Raw genomic sequence first — 18,340 nt, forward strand, 5'->3', positions numbered from 1 at the left:
CTGATCCCTTCATATTTAGCTGAAGAGTCAAAGACACAACGCACACTTCCTGGCTTCTTAGGGTGATACACAGCGAATAATGGCAGGTACCAGCATTCAGTATTTAAGTCCAGTTCTTGAGCTGGTTCGGCATGTCCGTTTTCTAATATTTTCTTCATGAAACCAATAACATGTTCCATCTTTTCTGGATTTTTTCTTAAATTCATGTCCAGTGAATGGGCTCTACTAAGGGCCTGAGGCTTATTATTTGGTAGATGCTGACGATTCCTTCGGAAAGGAAGGGGAGCTGTCCAAGATCCATCAGGACCTTTGTACATTTCTGTTTCCATGAGATTCAAGAAGTCTTTATCTTCTATTGAAAGTCCAGGAATATTATCCTCTTTTGTCCTTGAGAAAACACAACTATCCTCAACATGAATGTTGTTATAGCATGGCTCAAGAAGAGTAGTTCTACCATCCTTCAAGGTGAAGGTCTTCATAACTGAGATAGAGTCTTGCTGATGAGATGTGCCGAGACACACATTTCCAATGATGACCCAGCCCAACCGTAACCTTTGTGCGAATGGCGCATGCATAGGTCCTAAACATTGTTCTAAAACATGATGAACCGGTAGTAAATCCCTTCCAATGAGTAGTAATATCTCAGCATTTTCCTGGATAGGAGGGATGAACTTAGCAATGTCCTTCAAATGACTAAATTGTTCTGCCACTAAAGGAGATGGTATCTCATCCCGAATGTTCGGTATTTGGTCACACTCTATGAGCATGGGCATATCCATCTTACAGTTTGAATCAAAAGATTCTATGGTAAAGTCTGAACATCGTCTACCAAACTCCGTCGTGTTCCCATTGCAAGATGATAATGAGTATGGTATCTCGGGTCCTGAGATAGCAAAGAGGTCAAAGAATGCTGACCTTGCTAGAGAGCGGTTGCTCTGTTCATCCACAATGGCATATGTAAGAACAGCTTTCTCTGGACATCCTCTGGGATATACTTTCACTAATACTGTCTTAGCACAAGACTTGCTTGCACCTGTTCTTCCACAGACCATGGAGCAAGCTGATGTCACTTCTTCTGTGGTAGTCTTAGCAAGATAGTTCTTGTTACAGTCTTGATCACTGTGAGTAGGTTTGTCTATATGCAAAGCCGTTGGGTGATTGGTTGCTTTACACACACTACACATCACAGTTGAGCGACAGTCCTTAGCTAGGTGACTCCTCTGACCACAGCACTTAAAACAAAGTCCTTTACTTCTTAAGAACTCTAGTCGATCCTGTAACGATTTCTCACGAAACTGGTGACACTTATTTAAACTGTGGTTCGTTTTATGTAAGGGACATATAGTCAAAGCCGATGTCTTTGTTTCTGACACAGAGTTCGTGACTGGCACATCCACCTTTTTGACAAAAACAGAATGAGATGAAGTTTGAGGTTTCAGTTTACATGGTCTTGTATCTTCGTAAACAAAGGACGGGTCATTTTTCACTCTTGCCATCTTTTCCAGAAAGTGTGCAAATATGTGGAATGGTGGAAAGGCCAGGTCGTGTTGCTCTTTGTATCTGCTTGCCTCATTGGTCCACTTTTCCTGTAACTGATAAGGAAGTTTATTGACAATTAAATTAACTCCAGCTGAAGAGTCATATGAAGCAAAGAGACTAAAATACTGTTCATCTTTCTTTAAAGATTCAATTTCCACCACAATGTCCACAAGTTCATATAGTTTTTTCACTTCCTTGCTTGCGATTTTTGGAAAAGATATAAGTTTCTGTTTGATAGAGGATTCGACTAATTCTGGTCTTGCGTAACGTTCAATCAATCTCTGCCAGATCCTGTCTCTTGCTCGAGAAGAATCACTGTAGTTGGCTGACCGGATACCCATAGCTGATTTCTTTGACTCGGGTCCTAAATACTGTATAAGTAAGTCAACCTCTTCTGCGGGACTAAGATTCAGTTCTTGTACTACATTCACAAAGGTGCTTTTCCATGAGCCAAAGAACTCTGGTCTGTCATCAAATCCATGAATCCTTTTCAAAAGCATGTCCTTCTTTACCATGAATTTAGAGAATTCTTCACACATATTTCCTTGTCTTGGAACGAATGGAGGAGTTTCTGCATTTAACATGTTTAATGGTGTAACTTGAGTTGTACACTGATCACTGTCATAGGCACAGTCTTGAGTTTCAGGTGGAGAGCGACATGAACGCGACATCTGATTTTGTTCTTCAACGTACTGCTTAACACGGGACTCTCGAGTGTCTGTTAATTCATTTTCATCAGGCTCCTCCTCTTCTTCACTTGATGCCAAGTCAATACATTCATTCAAAGCATTTAATCCTTGAGTGCACTCCTCATATTGTCTTTCTTTGTCCAGAATAGACATCTTAGCTTCCAGTGCAGCCTTTTCCTTCAATAATTCTGCTTCTTGCTTTGCGTATTTCAATTTGACACGAGCTTCTTCGACCTTGGTTTTCTGCTTAAGGTATAATGAACTTACACTGGACAGATTCGATAGTTTGGGTAACTTTGATCGCTTAGATTTTACACTTCGCTTGTCTTTGTATTTTTCTACTTTCCTTTCATAAATCTGTTCAGCCTTTTCTGCGAGTGCTTGCTGCCGTTGCTTGTCCATTTCCGTGGAAGGTTTCCCATCTGCCATTCTGATGAAGCTTGGCGCCTAGATTTTGTACTGTGCAATTTTTATTGCTATCCAAAAACCCGCGGAGAGGGTACAAAACTGTAAACAATACAACAAAACAGATTGTACAAGATAAGCCTTACTGATGTACATGTCACATTGAATTATGATCAACACAGTGTCTAATAAATGCTACTTTTAAGAATACACCAAATATCTAAAGCAAAACATGACCTAAATTTCAATGAAGTAATTCCAGGTTTGTTTACATTACGTTCGAGTTATCAAATCTCTGATATAAGGTTTTTAAACAATAAAAAATTACAATATTCATAATAACAGTAATAATTCATATAATTTGAGATAAAACACTTACTCTGTGCAGGGCCAAACTCCTAATTTCTAGATAAAATGATGGCATACAACAGCATGCTTGTACGATCTAATAACTTCCTGTCTAGAAGAAATAGTATACAAAGACGGAAAGCAAAATTCCGGATTGAGCGTCACCACAATGATGTTCTGTCTTACTGCAATCACCCTTATAAATCTATACATTTTTTTCACTTTATAGAACATAACTGTGAAATTTTGAACGAAAAATAAAATCTTTATTGATAAACTTATTTATTTTATTTATAACACATGATAACAAATGTTATTTTTTATGATTTAATATGTTGACGGTGCGACCGTTAGGACACTTATTCAGTTTTAATTTAGATCGGGCTCGTCAAACCGCACATGGTATTTGTTACGTCTAGATTCTGACTCTGACGTCACATAACGTCGTAATATGTTGCATTACCAAAACGAAGTCTGAGCAGTGCGAATTTTATCAAGGACGTTTAATCTACTATTTATATGCTATAAATCCATTAAAATCAAGGCGAGTTTATTTTTATCTTTGAACGTCGTGCTACCGCGAGAACGTAGCTTGCAGCGAGATGCATTTTTCTAAGGGTTACGGGACCACATACAACTGCGGAAAAAAATCATTTGAATCAATGTGCAAAGTCCAAATTTTCTCGTCACCCAGGCTTTGCTTTAAGAGCTCGCAGTGACGAGCGGCGCTCGCTCTAAAAAAATGTTTATATCATCTGTCCCTAAAATATATCGGAGATGCTTATATATTATACAGAATATGAAACAAAATGAAGTACCAGATATTTTTCAGCGCAGTTACTTTTTTCTTTTATATTATAAACAAGGACTTTATAAATTAGTTTATTACAAACCAGTCATACGCTTTTTCATCAACGCCGTTTGTTTTAAGAACATCAAATTTGTTTAATACTGATTAATTAATTCAGATATTTCAATTACTAACAAAGGCATTGACTAAAATCGTAAAATATATTAAAAGAACAAATTTAGGCTCTAATGAGCTTTTTCTAACTTAAGTTTGTACAGTGTCAGTTTGGAAGAATAGAGGGATTGATTGATTGCATGCAGTTTTACGTCCCTTTCGAGAATTTTTTACTGTAGTATAGATGGAGGAGTGGCCTGTATAAACTTTACACATTTTTATGATTCAAAGTAAGGGTAGTTAAAAATATAACCACCAAGAGAATTAATTGATATGTATGCTAAGTTTTTTGAGCGAAGTGAGTACTGCTGTGTTTCGTGTTTCTACTTTTCAGCTGTAAGGCTTGAAACATTGTTTTCTCGTCAGCACATAAAATTGGATGGTTTTCAATACTTTTTTCCAGTTATCCGGTTTTGATAATTACAATTAACATTTTATCTAGTAAGATTTTTCTGTGACAGATTGTGTAAGATTTTAAGGTGCTTTCTGATGTACAAAGGAAACTAAAGGAATAGAGTGAAAAGAAAGGGGACAATAAACTTGCACATTAACTTTTAAATTAATCCCAATAATATACATTGCTCATTGGTGACAGGAGACGATGATGTTATTCACAGTCTCTAGGTGACAAACAAACATAACAAACCTCTTCCTGCATTACTTCAAACACCCCAGGAACAGCGTGTAATTGTAAACGTTGCAGGCACAGAAAGGTACGTTCTTGCTAATTTTTAGATGCTTATAAATATTTCACGTCTGAGTTCAATTTCATAAGAATTCCTTTTTATTAATAAAGGGTTTTACAGTATATTCCATTTTTTCCTCAGATTTTTCAATTTACATATTTATATAATTCTTTAAAAATGATCACTTGATTATTTTCTTAATCTAAATTTATACGTCGCATATTCTTGTTTTTCTGTAAAGGCGTACACGTTACCAAATGAAATTTTTTATTAGTAATATTCGAATTGCCAAAGATTAGCATTTTTCCATTTAACAAAGAAAAATCCTAATATACCAAAAATTTAACATTTTAAAATTCATGTCAGTTTACTTGTCAGTCATACAAAGACCAACAACATGTCAACTACGGTAGTTGTTCAACAACCAACAGCCGTTCCAAATAATAAACTGATGGTGACTGATATTCACGGTTACAGACAGTGGAGCACTGGCCTATTTGACTGCTTCTCCGACATTAAAACGTGTAAGTGTTTAACTTTTGTTAATCACAAAAAGTTGTCCAATCGAAACATGCAAAAGCAGTGTTTTATGGTAAAACAAACTGCATTTTGTCAATTTTATAATTTATTCCACTTGCAAGATTATGAATCAGTTCAGTTATAATACCTGTTTATTTTTTGCTATCTAATTTTTATATTATCACACATGAAATGTTGCTGTAGTTTCTAAATATGATGCCTAAGATATAAAATCATGTGTAAAACAAACTAACAAACGAGTAAACAAGCAAATAGCGGTGCGTTGTACATTTTTCTCACGGCACTTGTGACCGGTCGACAGGGATGGTTACTCCTTCATGGCACCTGATCCCACCTCTGATAATTTCAGAGGATGTTTGCTCTGCTTACTGTTTACGGTTGTATTTGACTTTTTAGCCTGAATACTGTTCCTAATTTTCACTGTCCATTTGCACTGACATATAAAACTTGTAAAGTTCTCTTTCGAAACAGTTAAAATATTTTGCTTTCGTGATAAAAACATACATGAAATATGAAGATAACGAACACTAATCAAGATCAAAAGTCCATTGGAAAGTATAAATTTAGAGCAGACTAAACATGGACCTCTCAAAACATAAGAGGTAGGATCAGGTGTCATCCCAAATCTTGATAGAATGTCAAACATTCAAAACTTTTTAAGGCAGATTAAATTACTATTTTCGTCATCTCAGAAAGCGTTATTTGCACTATAATACCAGCAAACACAACCAGTTTTATGTTTGTCAACCATAACATTCCCGATCGGAGATGCACCTGTTCAAGCGAAAAATCCAATCAATTTGTGCACTTTGGATTTAAATATCACAAAAGATGTTTGTTGTAAACATGTTTATCATAGTCAACTGCAGCAATGCTTTAAACTCAATATATCACGAAAGAAAAGTATTAAATTAGTTTAAAGACGACATAAATAAACAAGAAAATATGGGATACCAAAATCTTGAAAAACTGATATTACAGATACATAGCATAATACTTAATAATTAATTTGAATAAAACAAAATGTCATTAACAATGTTTTCTATCCAAGTGTTATGTAGATTGTTGCCTAAGCAGTACGCCCTAGTTTCATATACGTTTCATTGCCTTAGTTGAGAGTGTTTGAAAAAAAAAAAATTGCCCTATTAAAAGTGAATGGAATTATTCAAGATACTTAGATTTTCGAGGACATGTTATATAGGGAAGTGCACACCTAATTTACAAACAAACAAAAATTGGGTTTTACCTCATTATTATGACCTGGTTTCATGACAAATGAAAAATTTTCCACGAAATATACTGAAAGGAAGAAACTCAGGTAAAATAATAATATCTATTCGAATGTTTCTTCAAATATTGTTTTCTAACGTTTTAAAATATTATAGATGAACAAGTAATAAGGCATCAAAATCACAAGAAGATTTTAACCGATGATTCATGAGTAATTGAAGCGCATTTGACGGTAACCGCACTCCCCCATCTCCAAAAGGAAATCTAACGACTTGACAGTATCTCCCTCGCTTCTCTTGGAAATTTGTCAAAGCCCTAATTTTCCGGTGCACAATGTTCATCAGTGCATTAATGAAATATGAAGATAACGAACAGTAATCGAGCTCAATAGTCAATTGAAACAATACAGTCAGGAACAGAGCAAACACGGACCACTAAAAACATCAGAGGTGGGAGCAGGTGCCATGGGGGAGTAAGCATCCCCTGTCGACCGGTCACACGCCGTATGGTCATTGTTATGATCGGGCAAACGGAAAAAAACTGTAGATAATCAAGTTTTATTCATAGTATGTAAACAATTAGTATGAAAATGCATTCGACTTAAAGATAAATTCAATTTGCTGACAAGATCATTGTATCTACCATGAAATATACGTAATGGTGACTTTAAAGGAGAACCCCTCATATTCTTGTTTCAGCAACTTGTTTGTCAATAGCTTGCCTAGTTTACGAAATTGTTCGTACGTAGAACATGCTCTTGCGTATCGAATCAAATGGGAGACAAAAACCCATATGCAAGTGATAAGGGTATATTGCTACATAAATATGCTACATAAGCAAGGGAAGTGAACGATAGAAAAGTTGAAGTCATCAGGTTTATCACAATATTTTGTTGTTAGTTTACCATTTACGTCTTTTTCTAGTAAAACATTCAAATATGGAACACATGTGTCAGACTCTATGATATCTTTTATATCAAGTTCACTGAGATAGATCGAGTCGACATATGAATGAAAGTAACTATCCTTCACAAGAAGATAATATTCCGCACAATCAAGGCAGCCCTAAGCTAATCGAGAGTAGCATTCCAACGCCATCTTACCCTACTGTCACTCGTCCAAACAAAGGTTCAACAAATGTGGAACTACATTAATCTGATTGTATGCGAAAAAGTTTTGACAAACTCTGATTATATGGGACAGGGAGTCATTATGCTGGAAAGTTAGCCGTAAGATATGCGAAGGGACAAACATAAGGGCAATAAGCTCACAAACTCACAAGATTGGCTTCTTCCGGGTTTGGGTGAACGTAACGATTTTAAATACCAACTGTATTATAAGTGGTTTCAGAAGTAATAACTTGATGATTACGCAGTTTGGAAGCGGAGTAGTTTTGTTTTGACGTGGCGTCGATAGGCGACGGCACTTCCGCTTTCTCTCTGATGATGGTTCTTTAACGGGAACATTCATAAAAAACTGCACATCAAACAGTTGTTGAATTTGACCTCTTAAAAGCTATGCAATAACCTGACCCCTCTGAACTTCAATCAGTCGTAACATGAAATCATCAAATGCAAATTAACTGGAAATAACGGAAATAATGTGTATACCACCAGAGTATTAAGAATTATAAAAACAAATATTCGACAAACTTGTACTTATAATACTACTTGTGTTTTGCGTAGGTAGGAAGATAACTTTCACGGTTGAATAGTTTTGGGAAGCTATTTTTATTCAGAGTGACCAAATTCTTATAATTTGAAGAAAATTATTATACATGTAATTGTTCTAAGGATTATTATGATTACTATACATGATATGGATATTCAAAATTACTGAAACGTAAACGGTATAAAGTCTAATAGGTAAAGTGGTGAAAAGTCTTTAAAAGGTGCAGATTGACGGTGACATGTATAGGTTTATCAACACATGTTGTTATACAACTTGATACTCTGATGGAATACACATCGTTTTTCGCTATTTACAGTCAATTTGAATGTTTTGCAATCATGGTACGGTTGACAGAAGTTCAATGGGGTCTGGAGATTGCTTTTCCCGAGTACAAACAAAGGCAGTGACAGGTTGTTGTGCAGGTTTTAGCGAACTTAAATATGTCATGACTTGTCAGAGAGGAATGAAATGGTTTCCGATCAACTGTGAAAGGGGATATCCGCACGTAACGATGCCATGTCCAGAGAGGGTTACCCATCCTGCTACTTACGTAATCGTCACTTCACCATACTAAAACTGTACTAATTCAGTAGGCAATCACAATTGTCACATTCAACCCAAAACTGGAAGAGATCGATTGCACGATTTTCGTCCTCGAGCTTGTCGACTTTACGTTGATATTCCTTCCAATCGCTCCCGTGTGCACTGTATGTCTCATTTCCAGCATGTTTACCCCACGCCCAATATTGCCAGAATCAGGTCCATAGAACGCAGGGGTAGGGGGTAGGGGCGGCCAACACTTTTTCTGAGTAAAGGATTTTGCTAAATTTTCATTTAGATCCCACTTCTGGAATGTCCAGGGGTCAGTGTTTTATGCCCTCGTCACATATTTGTATTGTTTATGGATTTTCTGAGATCGACCAATGTTCGATATCTTTACCTTTTACATTAGAAACTGGTCCCCCCCCCCTCCACATTTTGTTGCTGTAAGGTGGAGCAGTGGAGAGTGTGTCAATATTTTCTCGCAAGCAATAACATAAAACTAATTGATTGTGTACATTCCGCCTTTGTCTCCAATCGAACATATTTGGGAATAACTGGACAGTTGGGTAAGAATGTGTCGAATTACCCAAATTACTCTTCAGTATCTCGTTCTAAGGGTTGAATAATTTCTCTGTGAGAAAGATAAATGCATCGATAATCTCCATGCAAGAAGAATCAAAACTGTAAAAAGATTCGCGACTGACGCATAGAACATAATGACGAATCTTTCAAATTCACTTTTGGTGTACCGTTAAATGAATTTCAATAACTCTCGAATTATCAATCAAAATCAAATGAGATTTGTAACCTTGTCGATTAAAGTAATTTCTATTTGTAAGATATAAATCATGGAAAATACATTCCAAAAAAACATGCCCTGCATGCGTTAATTTTCCCTTTAATATATATAACTCAGAACTAAAAAGTTACTCAATTTAGTCTCGACATTTAGGAAAGTTAAAGGAACAAGAACATTAATTCAACTCAACAAAATCATATTTTTGCTTGAAAACAGTTTCAAAGATGACTTGTTTAATAGCATCAATCTTTACAACGTCAAAATAACATTGCTATTATCTATAAGTTCTATGGCAATTTTAACGCAGGCATAATTGGATACTTCTGCCTTCCTTGTACCATGTGTAACGTGGCCACCAGGACTGGGGAGTGCTGTTGTATGCCTTACTGTGTTCAGGGAGGATCAGTCGTTTTGAGGAGTAGAATCAGAACCATTGGCGGCATTCAGGTGAAAAATGTCACGCAATCATGTTAAAAAATCAATATAAAATTTAATCCTCTAATCCGTTTTAAGTTCACTTTTGATTGTTTACAGTTTTTACATTCGAATCCCTTTTAATCAATTTCTTCGTAGGGTTCCGCCTGCAATGACTGTATGGTACTGTCATGTTGTGGTCCGTGTGCAGTGTGCCAGATGCAGAGAGAACTCGACAACATGGGTGTTCCATAAAGAAGATATCTCACAGAATAACTAGAAACTGTCTTTTTAAACAAAAGTGTTAAGTCTGCTCTCCGAAGCTTCTATATATCATATGTATACTCGCTCTGTGTCCTAGATAGTAAAATAAATTTTAAAAAGATAATTACATGTCCTGACAACGTTTATTTTTTCAATGCATGCATATTGACTTTTAATTTTTGAGTCACGTTTATGCATTTAGTTAATCACTGCAATTTATAATTACCTGGAAAGAGCTCGATTTTTTTAAATTTAAAAATATATAATGTCATGAATATTACAAAATTATAAAGGCTACTCTAGAATTATTTAAATGAAGATGTATAATCAGCATGACAGAATGTAATACATGGCTTTCCTAACACATATTGAACAAAATTTCCTATATATCTTGAGTTATTGTGATACTTTTCAGGTAAATTGGATTCTTTGATCAATGGTTTTTTTTTTACTTGAGAAAGTTTTTTTTTCAGTTTAATTGTCTCATTAGGCGTTAGCACGCTGAATGACCCTCAATGCTCAATGGTCGCTTGCAGAGTAAAGGTATCAATTTGCATGTAAGGTGATATCTCTATATAAGTGATAAATTTTCGAATATATAGTCAATCAGCATAAAAATGAATTTAAATGTTGATATTTTCTTCCTCATACCATGTAAAGACAAATATATAATACAAATACCTCGTAACATGTAAATTCACATTTATTTTTCTTCAAGGGCAAGGCTTCCTCACCACCAAAGACACTGCATATTAATTCTGGAAGTCAAAAGGCCATTTATAATACTTTATAATACTTTTTCTATCAATTTATATTTAAAAGTTTAAGCAATTTAATGCTATTGAAGAATCCCGTAAAAGGATAAGATGTGAAAATTGGAGATAAAAATGTTTAAAAAAAAAAAAAAAAAAAACAAAAAAAAAAAAAACAAAAAAAAAAAAAAACAATACAATGTCAAATGTTGGCGAAAATTTATTTTTTATTGGAATTTTATATGTACAACGGAAAAAAATAAAGTATACGCATTATAGGACTATTTTTACCAGTTCTAGAGCGGTTAATAAAACAAATTTTCATACAGAGCTTTCTATCATGCATACCAAACAAACAGTTCTAAACTAAAAAAAACTTGCCTCTATATGGAACGCTTTAATAAGTTAATTTCATCTAAAAGCATTGCGTAAAATTTTCTACATGATTAACTTTAACTAGGCAGGTAATCATATGACGGAACTTAATTTCTTGAAATACCACGTAGGGTTTTTTATATTTGTTGTGTATTTCCAAATATTGGAGAAATGCTTGAAATAAATTATTTTCAGACTTGAAGTAAGATGTATGAGAGGAAAGGTTTTTATACCTGTGTTTTTAATTAACCTAACGCCCTTTAAAATTTGCTGATAAGTACTACAGGGATGAGCAGCTATGTAAGTCTACCCGAAGCTTTGAAATTCATTTTAGACACTCCATTGCAAACTCGGTTTTGATTTCACTTTGTAATTTATGCACACAAGTGCAGTCGAATTGCTTAGAGCGTTCCTCGGCTATGTAATATAATATATGTGATATTAGATGACTTGCTTGATGACGTGCGTGTCCTTTATAATTTTCCGTGTATTGCATATAAAAAGCTTCAGTGCCACAGGCACCTTACCTATGGCAAGTGTAATCTACTCCTTATGCTCAGTATAAGGAATAATGAAATATATGGATATTACGAACAGCACTCAAGCCCAAAAGTCCATTAATGAATACAAAATAGGAGCAGAGCAAACACGTACCTCCAAACATCAGAGGTGGGACCAGGCGCCATGGAGGAGCGAGCACCCCCCGCCGACCGGCCACACCCGCCGTGTGCTCCTTGTCATGATCGGGAAACAACGGAAAAATCCGTCGACAATTCAGTGTGTAAATAATGGCCTAACAATTAGCACGAAAAACGCCAGTCAGCACCCGACTCAATGACAAATTGTGTTTGCTGACAAGGTCACTGTATCGACCATAGAACTTACGAAATGATGACTTTAAACGAGACAGCTGAATCTCTTGTTTCATCAACTTATTTGTCAATAATTAACCTCGTTTTAGAAATTGTACATACGTAGAGCATGCTCTTGCGTATCGAATCAACTGAGAGATATATACCCCGTATGCAGGTGATGAAGGGAAGTTGAAGATTGAAAAGTTAAAGGTATCACGTTTATCATAAAGCTTGGTTGTTAGATTACCATTAACGTCTTTTTCAAGTAAAATATCCAAATATGAAACAGATGTGTCAGACTCTGTGGTATCTTTTATCTCAAGTTCACAAGGATATATCGTATCGACATAAGCATATCGAATAAATTTAGAATAAAAGTGTAAACTACATCAACCCACTGGTTATACAATATGACTTGGGTAGCTAATAAATTCATTCCTTAGATATCTGCCATCACGTTAGACCATAGCAGTCACGTGATTATGTTTGGCTGGTTTTCTTTGTTGTAATACAACACTGGATATATAGATGATTGGCTAGGGCTCTATGGAAGTTTTTTAAAGCAGCACTAACAATCGATGATGTTGAATAGTTAAGAGAAAACACCCCCACTTTGGGCCTCCGACCCCAGTGAAGATGTTCAACACCATCTCGTTATTTATTCTTAATTTACACATAAACAATAGGTCAAACGCTTCCCTTGATCTCGCAATTGAGAGAATTCTGCATTTTGTGCTAGCTCATATTTATCTCATTATTTGTGTTCCTGTTGCTCTTACCCGTTCTATAACTTCTTATTCATTTATTTATATATACACATCCTCTTTTGAATGGAGAAAGTATTAATAGGTATTGCCATTTATCCCATCCAATTAAGTATAATGTTTCAACGATGTTTTCCTTTCATTCCAAAGTTAATTGCATGTAAATTTTATAACCGAGAATATGATACCTTTTAAGTTTAAAGACTGTTTTATATTACAAGTTGAAGAAAGATAATCGAAAATTTAATGCATGAAACATATTTATTCATAGATTTTTTTTCATGGAGACGTAAAACATTTTCACTTTTCCAGAAAGTAATCCGCTACAGCTTTTCTGTTTCCCCGAATTATTATACTTCGTTATTTGTGTGAAATGTACGGTGCATTCCTAAATATTCTTACAACTGTTTTCATGAAGAAACAAGTTTACCTGAACAATTGTGATCCTTAACGTACATTAGAATGAAAGCTGTGGCCAATGAAAGAGTATATTGAACAAAAGATTGTTAATCACCATGCATACATTCCTTATAAGCAGGGTATAAATAACACTGCCAAAAATAATGCAAATATTAGCATAAACATATATATGTCAAAAATAAATTTAAGGACATAAAAAGGAATTTATCACGACAAAATAACATATAGAGCTAGAAGATCAGAGGTACAAATAATAAAATCTGTTTTAAAGAATGAAATATGGAGATAACGAACAGTAATCAAGCTCAAAAGTCCATTGAAGCAAAACAAATCAGGAGCAGATCAAAAAAGGAAAATGTTATTTTACTTCCAAAAATAAGTTACATATATTTGCATAGGTACCCTTCTGAAAAGATTTGAAACATATTTTTGTGGCTAGTGAGATAAAGAATATGAAGTATCTTTGTGATTACGTAAACAAACCGTGAAAGTCTTAGATGTATCTTAATGTGAATTTACATAGCGCACACGATTTATCAGCCAGTTAAGATAACAATTATTAAGATTCATGTGCCTTTTATCAAATTCTCCCCGGCCTCGTGATTGTGAATATACATTTCAATATCAAACGCTCTCCGTAGAATAGGGGGTAAGTCTTCCGTTAAGAAAATCAAATTCATTAAGTGTTAACATTGAATTCTTTCGTTAAAATGTTTATTATTTTAAAGAAAGATAAACCTTTACTTCATTGTATATTGAATTCAAATTTGGGTTTGATAAAAAATGACAAATCATTGATATCCTTTTAAATTTTCTTGTAGGTGACTAAAGAGTTTTAAGCTAGCTTTTGCTATCTTTTCTCGATCATTATCGCCCGTCGTGCTTTTTCTTTCTCCAAAAGCTACACCACATTTTACCAATTTTGGTATAAAGCATGCAAGGTAGAAGGGATAAATACCAAAACCTTTGCATTTTATTGGCTCTTCTTCCTTCTCTCCCAGTGAAATCTTTGGGATGTGGCCAAATTTAAACATATTATTTTTTTTGTACATTTAAAAGATTATATTGAGCATTTGGCTCTCTGTCAAAGTTGTATTATTCATAAGCACATGTTCATTGTTCAAGATCTAGGATGGAGCCTAGTAAGATATTGAAAATAAAGTTTTAAATCATTTTAAACCATTTAAATCCTTCCTCTCTCTCATGGACACCAGGCAGGAATACTATTTACGTGATTAAAATAAGAAATTGGCCCTGTACCAAATTTAGGGTCTTCAGGTCAGTGGTTCACTTCCAAGTATTGAGCTATTTAAGTAAACGTATATTAAAACTGCCTTAAAGTTATTGAGTTCTTATAGTAAAAGGTTTCCATGATTATGATGAACATTGAGCTTTCTAGGAAAAAATAATGACATTCACACCCCTTAAGCTCCCCCATATCAACTGTTTACTAAATTTGTGAAATGTGTGCCCCAATTGCTCAGGTCCTAGGGATAGCCTAAGTTCAAATATTTAAAGTGTACTTTATAATTAGTTTTTCTACTCCTAACCATCTAGAAGTAAGCTACATGTATGTGATTATGATATGGAAAAAAGCCCCTTGTATCGTTAAAGATATACATTAGTTCATGCCATTTTACTATTATTTCTGATAAATATCTATACAAAAAGTCTATAGAATATATTAAACACAAATGAATGTGGATAAATTTCTGAACCAAACCTTCAGAACTTCTATATTTAAGATACAGTGATCTTTGAATATTTTAGATGATTTCATATCTACGATTGAGAAAATCTGGATTTAAAAAAAAAATCTTGTCTTGACCGAAAGATGTCACCCACACCCACACACATGTACATTTTTTATTTGATCGTGATAAGACCTAGAAAAAAAATTACCAAACTGTGCAAAATACACAATAATTATTGCATGTACTTTCTCGAATGGAATAGTTTAAAATAAATACAGAAAATACCAGCTGTATTTTATTATATTTTTGCAATGATCTATTTATATAACAGATAGCAAAAAATTCAAATTTTATTGCATATTTCTAATACAATGTACATACAAATAGCAATAAAACTATGTATTTCGTGTTTTAAGAATATTTTGAGAGAAGTAGTATTTTCCGAACAAGGATATTCAACACACTCGTAAAAATTAACAGTAATTTTCCTTTAATTTACAGATACATAGCCTTCACTAAAGTCTCTTAACAAAATGTCCACCACTGTGGTCGTTCAGCAGCCTGTTGCAGGCACAGGCAATCCCTTGATGGTCACAGGTATAGACGGTCACAGAAACTGGACCACTGGACTCTTTGATTGCTTCTCAGACATCACGTCATGTAAGTGTTCATTGGTAGATCCTAAAAAATTGTTCATTATGTATGTACAACATAACAAGCATCATGTATTTGCTATTCATTTGAAAAACATTGCAAAGACCATCCATGAGGCCGTCAGAATGGCAATAAAACTATATGCATTGAAAGGTGTTTGGCTCTTTAGAGTTCGTACGTTTTTCAGTCTTAACTGCGCTCATTAAAGATGATAGCAAATTGTCCAAAAGCAAAAAGGGACAAATTTTCACTGTAAATTATTATCAAATAACTTTAAAAGCAGACATTTGCACATATCTACATGTAGTATCTTGTTTGTATACGTACTAAATAATACCAACAGTTCCCGAATACATGAAGAGCAACATAAATATTTCTTGAAAGAAAATACAAGAAGATATTTACATCTCCTATTAGTTGTATGTTTTTTGCTCTGTATAGTTTTTATGCATACAGAATGATCCATGCAATGTCATTTTTAAAATTAATTAAAGTATCTCTTTGACGTTACATATTTTAATAGAATTTCTCACATTAAATGGACTTTTCATTACAACATTCACTCAAATAGCTTATAATTAAAAAAAATGTCGATGTCGTATCATATCTTATCGCTTTACATTTTATTGTTTGTGTGATCGATCTGACAGGGAACTTTTTTGAAAGAGACAGAAGTCATTATCTTTATCCATAGTTTTTTTTAACATATTTTATTGACATAATCAATTGGATAGGAAATAAGTTCTGACAACTTACGATTTCCTTTCTCTTTATATATAACACATTCTTGTTATGCACAATTTTACAAATAAATAAATTAATAAATAAACTAATTTCTATCATACAACTATTTAAACCTACAAGATTCAATAATAAATCTGTGAACAGCGGCAAAAATGCCTTTGTTTAGTTTAAGTGATAAGTATTCGTTGCCTCAAAGTAATAGCTTTAGTGTTGGCTTTAATTAATTTTATCCTTAAAAAAGTTGCCCGCCTCTAGTATCTATTAAATCTATTATTCGATTTCTCTAGAAAAAAAATCGCCTTTAAAATTATATTGCACTTTATTAATTAGCATTGGTTGGGCTTCTTTACGATATTCATTGGTTCGTTTTGTGCAGAAATGACGTATTAGTATCAACATATACCTATACATTCTAAAGTCAGAAGACATGTAGAAGATATAATGTTATTTTACATGTCCAATATTTTTTATATATTATTCATAATATGATAGGCATAATGGGGTACTTCTGTCTACCGTGTACCGTCTGTAACTTGGCCTCCAGGACTGGGGAGTGCTGCTGTATGCCGTACTGTGTTCCCGGGGGAACGGTCGTTATGAGAAGCAGAATAAGAACCATTGGAGGCATCCAGGTATATAAAAAAATCAACATACCCTTCACAAAATCTTATTTTCCCTCTTTAGATTGCCCGAAGAAATGTAAATATCCGAGGTAATCATTAAAGGAATCAAAAAAAAAAATTACTTAGGTTTATCAGATATTTGATTTTTATTTCGTATAGGGATCCGCCTGTAATGACTGTTTGGTGTTGTCGTTCTGCGGCGCATGCGCTGTGTGTCAGATGCAAAGGGAGCTCGACAACATGGGAGTCCCATAAGAATGGGATCATTTTAACAACTATTTTTTCTTCATTATCAAAGACAAAAGTTTATATTACATTTTGTTTGAACAACTTCTGACTTATCATAAATGAACAAATTTATCTGAATATAATTTTTGTCAAAATATAATATTTTACCTTATGATGTTCAACACGAATTTGCAATTGCCTGGTTTTAAAAGACCGATTTTATGCAGGTATGTTGAGGCTGTACCAGATCATTATTCGGCGAATTTACACTTTTTGGTAAAATGTTGCATTGATATATTGGAAAAGCCATAGATAAAACATATACTATAATTATCCATTGTATAGACGTCAACGAGTCTTATGCTGAAATAAGCACTCTCTTACAACGTCATCACGTGACGTCTATAAATAGAAAAATTGCCTTAAAGAAAAAGTGAAAGGTTCAACACTACCCCATGAAAATTCATTTCTCTTTGTAAAAATAATTATGTAAAATCATCATTGGGCCATGAAAAGTGCTGCTAGGATCCTTCTCTTCCGTCACAGAAAAAAATATTCCAAAGTTTCGCATGAAACCTCACCAAATTTTTTTTTTTCATTTTGTACATACTATCGAGAAATATTCATTAAATCATGTTTACCACACGATTCTAGCAGCACTTTTCAATTAAGAAATAAATAACAAGTTTAAAAACTTCACTATGAAATGAAGTGGGTCGGTGACGCGATCAAATCCTTTGAAGGCCGAAGGCCTTCTCAGAAGATTCGATCACGACTGACCCACTTCATTTCAAACTTGTTATTTATTTCTTAATTGAAAAGTGCTGCTAGAATCGTGTGGTAAACATGATTTAATAAATCTCGATAGTATGTACAAAACGAAAAAAAGCTGTTTGTGGTGTGATTGCATTACACTGATATTTTACAACAGATTTTCAAATTTATTGTGAGTAAATCTTAATAAAAAAAAATAACATTCAGAGGTCTACAAGGAAAATAAGGATAAACGTTGAGACTATGGAGCTCAGACATGAAACTTATACATGTAACACGTAGTTTTCTATTCTCTATGTAAAATCGATCAAGAACTGTGTTAAATACTCGTTTTCATTGTAAATAAAATGATTATCATTTTACTTGC

The 18,340-nt window shown here is 34.1% G+C and overlaps 2 protein-coding genes across 2 annotated transcripts; both read left to right on the forward strand.

Moving 5' to 3' along the window:
* The first annotated feature begins 5,009 nt into the window (after positions 1-5,009).
* Positions 5,010-10,215, forward strand: LOC133186008 (cornifelin homolog B-like). Its single transcript, XM_061321290.1, has 3 exons — positions 5,010-5,155; positions 9,721-9,860; positions 9,987-10,215. The coding sequence occupies exons 1-3, from the start codon at positions 5,029-5,031 to the stop codon at positions 10,080-10,082; spliced, it is 363 nt and encodes a 120-aa protein (XP_061177274.1). The 5' UTR covers positions 5,010-5,028; the 3' UTR covers positions 10,083-10,215.
* Positions 10,216-15,451: 5,236 nt separating this feature from the next.
* On the forward strand, positions 15,452-17,359 carry LOC133186010 (placenta-specific gene 8 protein-like). The gene is made up of 3 exons (XM_061321291.1): positions 15,452-15,610; positions 16,841-16,980; positions 17,131-17,359. Exons 1-3 carry the CDS (start codon positions 15,484-15,486, stop codon positions 17,224-17,226), a joined length of 363 nt encoding a protein of 120 aa, XP_061177275.1. The 5' UTR covers positions 15,452-15,483; the 3' UTR covers positions 17,227-17,359.
* Positions 17,360-18,340: the final 981 nt, after the last annotated feature.

Source organism: Saccostrea echinata, unplaced genomic scaffold (assembly GCF_033153115.1).
Source record: "Saccostrea echinata isolate AGI-Se365-2 ecotype Australia unplaced genomic scaffold, CSIRO_AGI_Sech_v1 ptg000012l, whole genome shotgun sequence".
NCBI classification, from domain to species: Eukaryota; Metazoa; Mollusca; class Bivalvia; order Ostreida; family Ostreidae; genus Saccostrea; species Saccostrea echinata.

Excerpts from the sequence above, each read along its gene's own strand:
- LOC133186008 (XM_061321290.1), top strand. The coding sequence starts at position 5,029 with ATGTCAACTACGGTAGTTGTTCAACAACCAACAGCCGTTCCAAATAAT. Across the intron at positions 5,156-9,720 it reads CTTCTCCGACATTAAAACGT|GCATAATTGGATACTTCTGC; the intron begins GTAAGTGTTTAA and ends ATTTTAACGCAG. Across the intron at positions 9,861-9,986 it reads GAACCATTGGCGGCATTCAG|GGTTCCGCCTGCAATGACTG; the intron begins GTGAAAAATGTC and ends ATTTCTTCGTAG.
- LOC133186010 (XM_061321291.1), top strand. The coding sequence starts at position 15,484 with ATGTCCACCACTGTGGTCGTTCAGCAGCCTGTTGCAGGCACAGGCAAT. Across the intron at positions 15,611-16,840 it reads CTTCTCAGACATCACGTCAT|GCATAATGGGGTACTTCTGT; the intron begins GTAAGTGTTCAT and ends ATAATATGATAG. Across the intron at positions 16,981-17,130 it reads GAACCATTGGAGGCATCCAG|GGATCCGCCTGTAATGACTG; the intron begins GTATATAAAAAA and ends TATTTCGTATAG.